The sequence below is a fragment of the Tenebrio molitor genome, chromosome 8, assembly GCF_963966145.1.
Source record: "Tenebrio molitor chromosome 8, icTenMoli1.1, whole genome shotgun sequence".
Classification (NCBI taxonomy): Eukaryota; Metazoa; Arthropoda; class Insecta; order Coleoptera; family Tenebrionidae; genus Tenebrio; species Tenebrio molitor.
In genome coordinates, this window is record NC_091053.1 from 9,076,535 (window position 1) to 9,088,469 (window position 11,935).

The following is an 11,935-nucleotide window of genomic DNA, read 5'->3' on the forward strand; positions in this document are numbered from 1 at the left end:
CATAGTTTACAGTACGAGTTAGACGTTTAAGGAGGCGACGAAGGAGCCGAGTCTTGAAACTCGAAACGAGTACTGTAAAAAGAGTTCACGGACGAATGTCGTTATGTATTTTATTTCATCCTGCCTCAAATTTCGTTTGAAAGAAACATTGAAATTAATTTCAAAATAATTCAACAAAAGTTCCAAATCCAGTCACATTTTTGGAACAACGGCTGTTTGGCAATTGTTTATTTTGTTGAAATAATTTTGTGCGTCAAAATGACTTCTAAAGCAAATCCTCCAGAAATTGTAAGAAAATCTGCAGAAGCCTGTGTTGAATTAATACCTAGCCAAGTCTGGTGAAAGTGTTGATGTATTTCTCATTTTATAATTATTTAATAACAGTACTTTTATTTTGTTTAGGTTGGTACTAAAACCAACGAGTAGATGTAACTAAGGAAAAACCTGGTATACGCCATAGACACTAACTTGAAACTTGTAGATGGTAAAACAACACGTTCACGTTTTAGCTTTTAAATCAAAACAGTCGGCCATATTAGAAAATCCCAACAGGTTATGGGCTACAGTGCGTATTAAAAAGAAAGTGCACTAACGGGAAAATATAATTTGGCGTACTGGTTGAAGTAATCTCCGCAAGTCCAATTTTGAGGTTAAGGAATTCACGAGGTGAACCAAAGAAGAAACAATGGATTCGTCAAGAATAATTAACGTTGGACTATTGGAAGGGAAAGCAAATTGGACTACGTGGAAATACAAAATTTCCGTCTGTCTACGAGGAGTCTCCGGAGCAATGGATGTTGTCCAAGGCAGGTTAGTGGCACCTAATACACTACAGGAAGATGCTACCGCTGCCCAAACAGCGACGTACAAAAGTGCATTAGAAGTATTCAATAAAGCAGACAGCAATGCCTTGATTATCTTAACCACGAACATGTCAGATGAAACGTTGCAGAAGATAATGCGATTCACGACGTCGCGAGAAGTATGGCTGGAACTTCACAAGTTGTTTGACGGCGTTTCTGAGGACAAAGTCTACAACCTCTGCTTACAATTCTTTGGATTTAAGAGGAATCCTGAAGTTGACATCGCATCACATATTTCAAAATTGAAAACACTATGGAGCGAGTTGAAGCAGGAGATGATGAAAGATGAAGCGAACCTGGAACTACCAGACTTATTTCTGATCTGTAAAATTCTGGGAACACTACCAGATGACTATTTTTCATTCAAGTCTAGCTGGATGTTAATGTCAAAAAGTGACAGAACAGTCGATAATCTGACAAATCAATTGTGTGCATATGAACGAGCCTTAGGGACCAAGGAGGACGAATCTTCTGATCAGAAAGCTCTGGTTGTGAACTCGTCGAAGCAGGCATCGCAGCAAGCGAATGTAGTCGATTCCAAGAAGAAAAAGAAGCTGATTTGTCATTATTGTAAGAAGCCAAATCACACCGTGAAAGTGTGTAGAAAGTGGATAGCTGATGGCAGGCCACCGAAATCGAGCAATCCGGAACCAGGTACGAACATGACACTCGTTTCTATTACATCAACTGTGATGAATTCTGAAAGCAGTAATAAAGACTGGTATGTAGATAATGGCGCGACAAGTCATATCACAAATGACAAAAATTCGTTCAGAACACTTGAACCATTTTCAACAACACATTCAGTAACCACAGCGAATGGTGAGAAAATTGAAGCCATTGGAAAAGGTACAGTGGAGATTGAAGCAGCAGTTGGAGGAAGATGGAACAAAATCACTCTGACAGATGTTTGGTGCGTTCCAAGTATTCAGAAGAATTTGTTCTCCGTTCTTGCAGCACAAGATAAACGTCAAAATAGCGAGTTCATCTCAACCACAGAAACTTGCAATTTCAAAGTCGACGGATTAGTCCAGCTGATAGGAGTTCGTGATCGATTTGGAGGACTTTATAAGTTGGCCGTGAGAAGTACGAAAACCAGCTCACTCGATGAAGTCAATGTCACAGGTACAAATAATCTCTTGCAGCTATATCATGAGAGATTCGGACATCAGAATAAGCGCCATGTGAAGTCGCTACTGAGCAAGGAGCTGAACATCAAAGTGGAAATGGACAGTGAACTGTGTGAAGGCTGTATGTACGGAAAAGCTCATCGCCTACCATTTGGCACTAGAACGAAGACAACAAAAGCAGGAGAGCGAGTTCACACAGATGTATGCGGACCATTTCAGGAATCGATGTCAGGATTTAAATATTTTGTGCTCTTCAAGGACGATTACACAAAATTCAGGACGATTTATTTCTTGAAAGAAAAATCAGAAGTTGCAGAGAAGCTGAGTCAGTTTTTAGCTGAAACAAAAACTGTTGGACATGTGATCAAAGAACTTCTGAGTGACAATGGGAAGGAGTTTGACAACAAGGACGTTAGAAGTATGCTTCAAAAGGAAGGTATTATTCAACGTCTAACGATGCCATACACCCCACAACAAAACGGCTGTAGCGAAAGAGAGAATCGCACAGTCGTCGAAACAGCAAGGGCAATTATGCATGCCCACGGAAACATTCCGCAGACACTCTGGGCTGAAATAGTTCGTTCAGCGAACTACATCTTGAATCGCACGGGACCTTCAAACGTGCCAGGAACATCTCCATATGAACTGTGGTACGGTAAGAAACCGGGACTGAAACACTTACGTGTAATAGGCTCCACTTGCTATGTTCATGTTCCGAAGCAAACCAGAAAAAAGATGGACCCAAAAGCCACTAAAGGTATTCTCATTGGCTACGATCATGATGACGGATACAGGATCTTCGACAAAGAGGAATGCAAACTCATTAGATCACGAGATGTCGTATTTGAAGAGAAAACGCTTGAGCACACGAAAAGTGTGATTATTCCAGAAGATGATTCAACGTCTAAACAGGAAATTCAAGCTGATCGCGATGATGAACTCACCGATGACGATGAAGAGGAGCAGGAAACCGAAGATACGTCAATTTCTGGAACTTCCGAGTCAGATTGCGAGCACAACGCCGACAGGACCACACGATGTCTACGGAACAGATCGACTCTGAAAGCGCCAGAGAAACTGCAAGACTACGTGATGCATCTTGCAACGTCACTTGAGGAACCAGAAACTTACGGCGAGGCCATGAAGTCGGATCAAAAGGATTACTGGAAAGAAGCCATGGACCGTGAAATGAAGGCTCTTCAAGAAAACGAGACTTGGGAGCTAGTGGACTTACCTCAAGGAAAAAGGGCTATTTCAAACAAATGGGTCTACAAAGTGAAAACCAACGCCGATGGATCAATCGATAAGTTCAAGGCGAGACTGGTCATCAAGGGCTATTCACAGCAAAGAGGAATTGACTATGACGAAACTTTCAGTCCAGTAGCCAGGAAGTCTACTATTCGAACGTTACTCAGTGTTGCCGCAAATGAAGGTATGAAACTTGCACAGATTGACGTTTCAACGGCTTTTCTCTATGGTGACTTGAAGGAAACCATATACATGCAACAACCTGAAGGACACTGTGATGGATCTGGGAGAGTATGTCGACTAAAGAAAAGCTTGTATGGGCTGAAACAAGCCCCTCGTTGCTGGAATGAGAAGTTTAGCAATTACATCATTAAATTGGGTTTTCGAAGGAGCGAAGCGGATCCTTGTCTTTTTGTTAGGCAAACAGGCTCCACAAAAATGTTCTTCGTCCTTTATGTTGATGATGGTTTAATTGCAGCCAATGACGAACAGGAACTTCAACAATTTATCGATGACTTAGGACGAAAGTTCAAAATAACTGCTAAACCTGCGTCGTTTTTCCTGGGACTGGAAATCAATCGAGAAGAAGACGGCTCGGTGAGGGTGAGTCAAACCCACTACACCGAAAAACTGTTAGAACGATTCAACATGAGTAACTGCAAGGCAGTGACTACTCCAATCGTCAAGGACAACGACACAGAAGAAAGCTCTCGAAACTCCGAGTTTCCATACAGACAAGCCGTGGGAGCATTGATGTTCCTCATGTGTGGGACACGTCCGGATATTGCGTACGCACTCAGCGTGGTATCCAGAAATCTTGAGAATCCAACAGATCGAGACGTAGTTAGGGTCAAGAGGATTTTGCGGTACCTGAGAGGTACAACGAACTGTGGGCTTCTTTACAAGAACAACCAAGCAAAGGGGGTTTTTGAATGCTACAGCGATGCAGATCATGGTGGTGACCTTAGCACGGGGCGCTCGACCTCTGGTGTACTGTGCCTCCACTCTGGGGCCCCTATTTCCTGGATGAGCCAAAGACAATCTTCCGTTGCCATATCCACAACTGAAGCTGAAGTTGTAGCTGCCAGCGAAGCTGCCAGGGAGATCATCTGGATCAAGAGGATTTTAACTGAACTGGACCAATTGAAAGCAACACCTACATTACAAATCGACAATGAAGCTGCTATTCGACTTGCCCAGAATCCCGAGTTCCATCGAAGAACGAAGCATATTCGTATCAGACATTTTTTTGTTCGCGAATTAGTAACTGCTGGAGAGATTCTGGTTTCAAAAGTAGATTCTGAAAAACAGCTCGCGGACATATTAACAAAACCATTGTTTTCAACCCGATTTAGAGATTTGTGTAACGACATGGGAATCTGTAAGTTATTAAATAAGGGAGAGTGTTGATGTATTTCTCATTTTATAATTATTTAATAACAGTACTTTTATTTTGTTTAGGTTGGTACTAAAACCAACGAGTAGATGTAACTAAGGAAAAACCTGGTATACGCCATAGACACTAACTTGAAACTTGTAGATGGTAAAACAACACGTTCACGTTTGAATAAACAGTTTTAGCTTTTAAATCAAAACAGTCGGCCTTATTAGAAAATCCCAACAGAAAGGAATCAAAAACAATTCAGCCATTTTTGTAAATGGAAATCAGAAAATAATGTGAAGAAAATTACGGAAGAGGTTATACTGGCTGGCCTATTTTTTTAGATTTGGTTTAAATGGTTGTATTATTTTATTTATGAACTAACGTTTTTAGTCTGAGAAAGTAAGTGCATCTTCTTTGTGGCCGAAATAGTTAAATTGTTAATTTGCATTTAGATGTAGTTTTGAATAAAACATTTCTTAAACCTGAATAATTGTTATTGCGACTGTTACTTTTGTGTTTCCAATAGCAACACTTAACCGGCGTCCGGCCGTTTTTTGCGTTTTCCCGGATTCAAACTGATGACGTAAAGTATTGAAATTTGACACAGGATGAAATAAAACACATTTTTGAGTGTAAAACAGGCCACAGTTAATATGATTACCATATCAATCGTGATTCGTGACACGTTTTACATTCAAAAATGTTAAAATGAACAGCTAATAGGTGGTGTTACCCATATTTATTTTTTTATTTTCAATCTTATTTAAAATTCGCGCTTAAACAGTTAGGGGCGGAGCGTGCTTAGGCTTATTTTTTTTTTTGCATCACAAATGTATTCAGATTTGAGAGTATGAGAAACTAGAAAATCACAATGCAAGTGATTTGATTTACTTTCTTGGGGCGTACTAGTAGCAGACATGCGCATTAAGGCGGCTTCACTCGGCCGGCCGTATGTCCCCTCCCTATTATTCTATACTCCTTGGGATGGATCAGTATCATTTTGACATATTTGCTATCAAAATTTTAGATTAGAATTCCAAGATGGGCTCACACTTTTAGGGAACGTCCAAATAATTTTGAAAAATGGAATGACTGCGATTTTAGAAATTGATTTAAATTATCCAAAGACGTGGTAAGATTTATCATTGAGGAAATTCATGATGAAATTTCCTCAGAAACAGATAAAAATCACAATATTAAATTCCTGTTCAATTGCTTTCCATGCATCATTTTTTTCTACTTTATCTTTGAATTCAAAAACTAAGCCCAGTAATGTTTTTCTTCAATTGTAGAAATATTCGTGCACCTTTTATTACTATTCATTGAGAAAATTCACATAAAACACATTCATAGATAAAAGTCCCAGTTGTCAGCAATGACAAATTTACAATAATTTACGCGAGTAACCTGGGTCTGATTCTACCAACATAACTAATTTTGACGAAAACGGTCGTTCAAGTGATCTAAGGCTAGGGCCACACTACAGACTAAATAATTGGCCGATAATTTAGTCCGATTGGGTAGCTTCCGCGCACACCAGGCAAACCAAGGCAAACTAAACTGTTTGGTTGGCTGTCGGTGCGCAGACAGGCGATTATTAATCGGTCGACTGCTTATCCATAGTTGGCGATATTAATTAAATATGAGATTTGACATAGGTTGAAAATATCCTTTGGTTCAATATATTTTATTACTTTCATAATCATAAATTAAAAAGCAAAATTTTTGCACTGCAGAGAGCCACTGCACGCATAATACAGGGTCATTATAAATGATTGTCCCATCGTAGGTGGCTGTGCGCTATGCTTTAGGTGCGCCGCTACGCCCACTAGTTGTTACAAATATTTATAATGACCCCGTATGTGTGGATAGTCGGTGAATGTGCGCCCTCGCATAGTACACCATGCTCTATCAATAGTTGACCAACTTTCTTGTTGAAAGGGAATCGGGAAGTCCTTGCTACTATTTTTCGATCAATTTGTCGGCCGACTACAATCGCTTTAGTGTGCGCACTCACATAAGTCCTCATACTTATTAAGAACCAACTAAATTGTCGGCCGATGAAAAGTCTGTAGTGTGGCCCTAGCCTTACTGTGAACAAGAGATGTACAGTTGCGGCCGTTGAAAACTCAGACACTTTGACAACGCCAAACTTTTGGCTTTGTAAATGGTATTGAAAGTGACGTTTCCCAAAATGTCACTCAAACATTATCCACATTAATTTCTGTCGCAATGGCTCTTATACTCACACCGTCCCTCAGCCTAACACATTTTTGCAAATCAGATAATTGCGGCATTTCAAAAGTTACGCACGATTCTGACCTAATATGTCAAATACTGACACTGACTTTATAATCCTTGATGAAAATCCTGTTTACGCTAATCAAATTTCGGAATTTATACAGAGTGTTTAAATCTTTCCTGTCTGAGATTTCAACGGCCGCAACTGGACAACGTGTCTGTTAAATAAACCCGGTTCGGGTTCAGTGGTAAACTGTGGTTCAATAGAACCGAAGTTCAGTGTAATTTAGTACAACCGGCCCTTAAAAGGTTTCAATGAAATGTAGGTTTATGTAGGTACAAACTTGTATTTAAAAAGTATTTTTTATTATACCTGCATCAGAATCGCCGTTTTAAGCACGCCTGAGCATGCGAAAACAGGCGATTCAAGCACGCCGAGCTTTAAAGGTTGCTTAGGTAACAACAAATTCACCTACATTTTGAACAATGATAAATAAACATTTATAGAAAATTTATGATAGCAACGAAACAACAACAACAACTTGCGACGTTAAAAGCACTCCGCTACGCGTCGTGCTCTTAAACTCGTCGCGCGTGCTTTAAAGGCTTCCTTATAAACTTGTATCATAATATACTATTGTAGAGCATGTACTTTCGTTCTTTCGTTTAGGTATATTGAAGTGGACTTTGGAACACAACGATTTTTTGTAATGAAACAGTTGCAGTTTAAACAATGAAGAAAACATTAATTTTTTCGGGGTTGAATACATTTTGTCGTTTTAAAGTCATCACATATGATTACAGACGTCCAACGTATCTATTTTAGGAAAGTATTTACGGAAATAAATGAGAATTTAGAAAATAAGTATTTAATACGATACATTGAATATGTTTGAAGCTTTCTCACAAATCGCCTTTTTACTTAATTCAGGGCTGTCACCTTTCAACTCTTCGCAGTACCAAATCAGGACCATTTTTTCACTTTCTGTGCACTACTAAGGCACCTTTTCAAATTTTATGCGTTAATTTTTCAGCGCAAACGCAAATGACAGTTATGCGCAATGACAGCGCCGATGACCTTGCACGGCTCGACCTTGTGAAATGCACTTTCAATTGCTCATACCAACTTGACAACACTTTGACAGCTCATTTAAAGAAAAAATGGACTAAAAAAAATTTACTAAATGCATTCTCGCATGCTGACCATAGATAAAGAGATGCCGACTATACTTGGTTAAACCGCCGAAATTTGCCTTTATACAACGTGTAACAGAAATAAGTACATTAATTTTAACTGGTAATAGAACTTGTTAAAAGGAACAACTTTTCCATCTACCATTTTGCCGAAAAACGATGTTTAATTCCAAAAAAAAATTGGAGAGATTTTTCACTAAAATAACCCTACGCCACTAAATACTGCAATGGCTAATTGAGATCAGCGCTACGCTAATATGAAAAAAACATCCATTTTCATCCAGAAAACGTGTTTTAACGCCGAAATCGAAATTCAAAGAAATCTACCCGTATAGCAAAAAATCCCCTTCGTAAGAACCTGGTTGTTTCACGTTTTTAGGTAGCTTAGTTTTGGAGATATGAACGGTTTTAGGAAAATCTTTCCTATTTTTTTAAGCCACTACGCAACGTTTTTCGCCAAAATGGCAGAGAGAAAAGTTGTTCCTTTTGATGTTCTATTACCAGTTAATGTACAGTTGCGGCCGTTGAAATCTCAGACAGGGAAGATTTAAACACTCTGTATAAATTCCGAAATTTGATTAACGTAAAAAGGATTTTCATCAAGGATTATAAAGTCAGTGTCAGTATTTGACATATTAGATCAGAATCGCGCGTAACTTTTGAAATGCCGCAATTATCTGATTTGCAAAAATGTGTTTGACTGAGGGACGGTGTGAGTATAAGAGCCATTGCGACAGAAATTAATGTGGATAATGTTTGAGTGACATTTTGGGAAACGTCACTTTCAATACCATTTAACCATTTACAAAGCTAAAAGTTTGGCGTTGTCAAAGTGTGTGAGTTTTCAACGGCCGCAAACTGTACTTATTTTATTTCAGAAACATGCTGTATGTGGAAAAGTTGTTCGCATCTCGCATGCGCTGAAAACTAAGGGACATTTGTATTATAGCAGCTGATGTTGTTGACAGCAACAAGAAAAGCGCAGTTGAGGTTATGTTAAATTATACATTTCTGAAAGTATAAACATAGACCTCTGTTAAATTGTTGGCGACGTGTTAGTTGTTGAAAAATGGGTGAACGTAAAGGCACCAACAAATACTACCCCCCGGACTATGACCCCAAGGCCGGGGGGCTCAATAAGTTCTTGGGGACTCACGCTCTTCGGGAACGAGCTCGTAAAATTCACCTAGGAATTATAATCGTCCGTTTTGAAATGCCCTACAATATCTGGTGTGAAGGATGCAATAATCACATAGGAATGGGCGTAAGATACAATGCTGAAAAGACAAAAATTGGGATGTACTATACTACACCTTTGTACCAGTTTAAAATGAAGTGCCATTTGTGTGATAATCATATAGTTATCAAGACAGATCCGGGTGTAAGTCTGGTTAACATGTCTTTAGTTGTATTATTATTCATTTGTGTTTTTTTGTAGAATCTTGAATATGTGATTGTATCAGGTGCTAGACGACAAGAGAACCGATGGGATCCTACTCAAAATGAACAGATTGTGCCAGAAACAAAAGAAACACAAAAGCGGATGTTTGATGATTCCATGTTCAAGTTGGAACATGGATCAGAAGATAAAAGTAGTTATGAAAGTGCTAAGCCTAGATTGATTCAGTTGTTCAACAGGAATGAATCAAACTGGTCAGATGATTATTCAGCAAATCAGAGATTAAGGCAGATTTTTAGAGTAGGTTTTATGTCTGGAGTAACCACTTAATTAATTGATGTAATTGCAGAAGCAGAATTATGATGTAAAGCAAGCTGTAAGTCAAGATAATGTTCTTTTGAAGAAATCGAGTCTAGATATACCATTACTGGCAGAAACAGAAGAGGATAAGAAAATGGCCTCTCTTTTGAGTTTAAAATTGAAACCTTCTAAAGATATTACTGAAAATACAGAATCACTTAGAAGAAAAATTATATCAACCTCTTCTTTACCAACGTCTAATTTTTCAATAGCCAAAGAAATAAAAGCAGTCAAGTTTTTAAGCAGTTGTACTACAAAAAAAGATTTGGGAATTGTCAAAAGGTCACATTGTGCATCAACTCCACCAGAGACCAGTAAAAAACCAAAATTAAGTAATTCACTAGTTGGTGATTATGGCTCAGACAGTGAGTCTGATTAAATTTTCCAAAAATTCAATTTGTAAATATTTCTGTAAATAAAATTGACGTTTATCAAGTTTGACGTTTGACATCAACATAACCTCATTGTGCTCCCAATTTTAATTTTACTAAAGAGCGTCAATGCCTAGCAGTAATAGACGCCTGCCGCGTACATTACGCAATTCAATTCCTGCGATGATGTCAGGATTCGGAAGCGACGTGTCTACCAACAGATACACAGCTTTGGGGGCAGCAGTCCCGACTCTCCCCGTTCTGGAACAGCCAGCAGCCCCCAAACACTTCCCGTTCCCCAACACACCAGTCGACGACGATTTGTTTTTCGAATCGTTAATGTTTTTATTCACCGCAGTGTCGGGGGGCTTGCAGTTTTTGCACCTGTACCGCACAGTATGGTGGCTACCGCATTCTTACACCCGACAGGCGATGGTAAGTTCGTTTACGCCCGAAGGCTCAACTGACGCTCTCTGAAGAATTTTTATCTGATAGATTTGAACTTGGTCGCGTTTATTTTGATCCTGCTGTCTAGAAGACTCATCTACATTATTGGGTGCCGAATTTTGGAAAACTTTGTGGTGGAGAAGTTTATCGACATTACTTTCATGTGCTACAGGTGACGGTGCACTCTTAGATAATATTAAAAATTAAAAAAAATTTTTTGCAGATTTATTTTATTCGGAGTCATAATGACTCTGTTATCATGGTGTGCTTACTACGTAATTCAGAGTCACCCAATTGTCAACATGTTGTATTTGTGCTACCCGTGAGTGCTGACAAAAATTGAAAACAACAAAAAAAAAAATTTTTATTCCAGAGTTCTAGTCTACTTAATTTTATTCGGGTGCAGAATTACTTCTTTTTTTGAACTGGTCACTTGGAACTCATCTTCACTTCCACCACTGCATGCTTGTCGTTCTAACGCCTCAGAAGTACGTGAAGAAGTGGAAAATCTTAAAACTAATTTCAACAATCGAATGAAACAAATCCTGTTCAGCTCAGTTCTTAATGCATATTACACTGGTTTTATTCCATGTTGTTTTGCACAGGTTGACATGATAATTTTTGTTATAACTACAATGATAATAATTATAATGAATTTTTAGAACCATCTACATTATGATGTCTACTGGGCCACTCAGCACGTCATTTTTATTTTTCTGAGCAGTTTTATGGCTTGCGCCACTCACATCTTGTCTTTGCGTTATTGTGACATTCTGCACCGGTCAGCACTTCATTTGGGAAATTGGGACAAATTAGAGACGAGAAATATGTTACTGGTTAACAATAATTGGAATGAAGAGACTTTGTGGCCTTATGGGGCTCTAGTCAAACATGGAAGGGATTTGTATCGCGCCCAAGGAGAATGCAACGCTAGTGAACCTGGAAATACTACTTATTCAAGATTTTATCTTATATTTAAAAATCCTAGTTTTTCGTTGAGCATTCTGCTGTCCCTTCATGTGGGAATGGTGCTCCTACAGCTGGTATTACTGGTTCGGAGCGTCGTATGGTACAATATCATCTCAATAACTTTCATATTATTTTTTAACTATTACGTCTTGTACAAAATAGGACGCGATTATTTTGTCAGTTCGAAAATGTACGAAGAAGAGAGGATTATGCACAATAAAATTAATTTACATTAAAGCTTAATTTAATCAATGTAGTGTGGCCATTTTGATTCCCAGTTGAATTATTTCTCGATGTTGCAAATTTGAATTTGCCGCCTATACAAGTGG

General features: G+C 38.7%; 2 protein-coding genes across 2 annotated transcripts; both read left to right on the top strand.

Annotated features, from left to right (window-relative positions):
- The first annotated feature begins 8,957 nt into the window (after positions 1-8,957).
- LOC138136347 (coiled-coil domain-containing protein 130 homolog) lies at positions 8,958-10,255 on the top strand. The gene is made up of 3 exons (XM_069055507.1): positions 8,958-9,441; positions 9,499-9,759; positions 9,809-10,255. Exons 1-3 carry the CDS (start codon positions 9,130-9,132, stop codon positions 10,196-10,198), a joined length of 963 nt encoding a protein of 320 aa, XP_068911608.1. The 5' UTR covers positions 8,958-9,129; the 3' UTR covers positions 10,199-10,255.
- A 64-nt stretch (positions 10,256-10,319) lies between these two features.
- On the top strand, positions 10,320-11,843 carry LOC138136346 (transmembrane protein 39A). The gene is made up of 5 exons (XM_069055506.1): positions 10,320-10,625; positions 10,670-10,809; positions 10,861-10,959; positions 11,011-11,242; positions 11,300-11,843. Exons 1-5 carry the CDS (start codon positions 10,320-10,322, stop codon positions 11,840-11,842), a joined length of 1,320 nt encoding a protein of 439 aa, XP_068911607.1. The 3' UTR covers position 11,843.
- Positions 11,844-11,935: the final 92 nt, after the last annotated feature.

Coding starts and splice junctions, on each gene's coding strand:
- LOC138136346 (XM_069055506.1), top strand. CDS start 10,320: ATGCCTAGCAGTAATAGACGCCTGCCGCGTACATTACGCAATTCAATT. Junction 10,810..10,860: donor ATTACTTTCATGTGCTACAG/GTGACGGTGCAC, acceptor AATTTTTTGCAG/ATTTATTTTATTCGGAGTCA. Junction 10,960..11,010: donor ATGTTGTATTTGTGCTACCC/GTGAGTGCTGAC, acceptor TTTTTATTCCAG/AGTTCTAGTCTACTTAATTT.
- LOC138136347 (XM_069055507.1), top strand. CDS start 9,130: ATGGGTGAACGTAAAGGCACCAACAAATACTACCCCCCGGACTATGAC. Junction 9,442..9,498: donor TTATCAAGACAGATCCGGGT/GTAAGTCTGGTT, acceptor GTTTTTTTGTAG/AATCTTGAATATGTGATTGT. Junction 9,760..9,808: donor GATTAAGGCAGATTTTTAGA/GTAGGTTTTATG, acceptor ATGTAATTGCAG/AAGCAGAATTATGATGTAAA.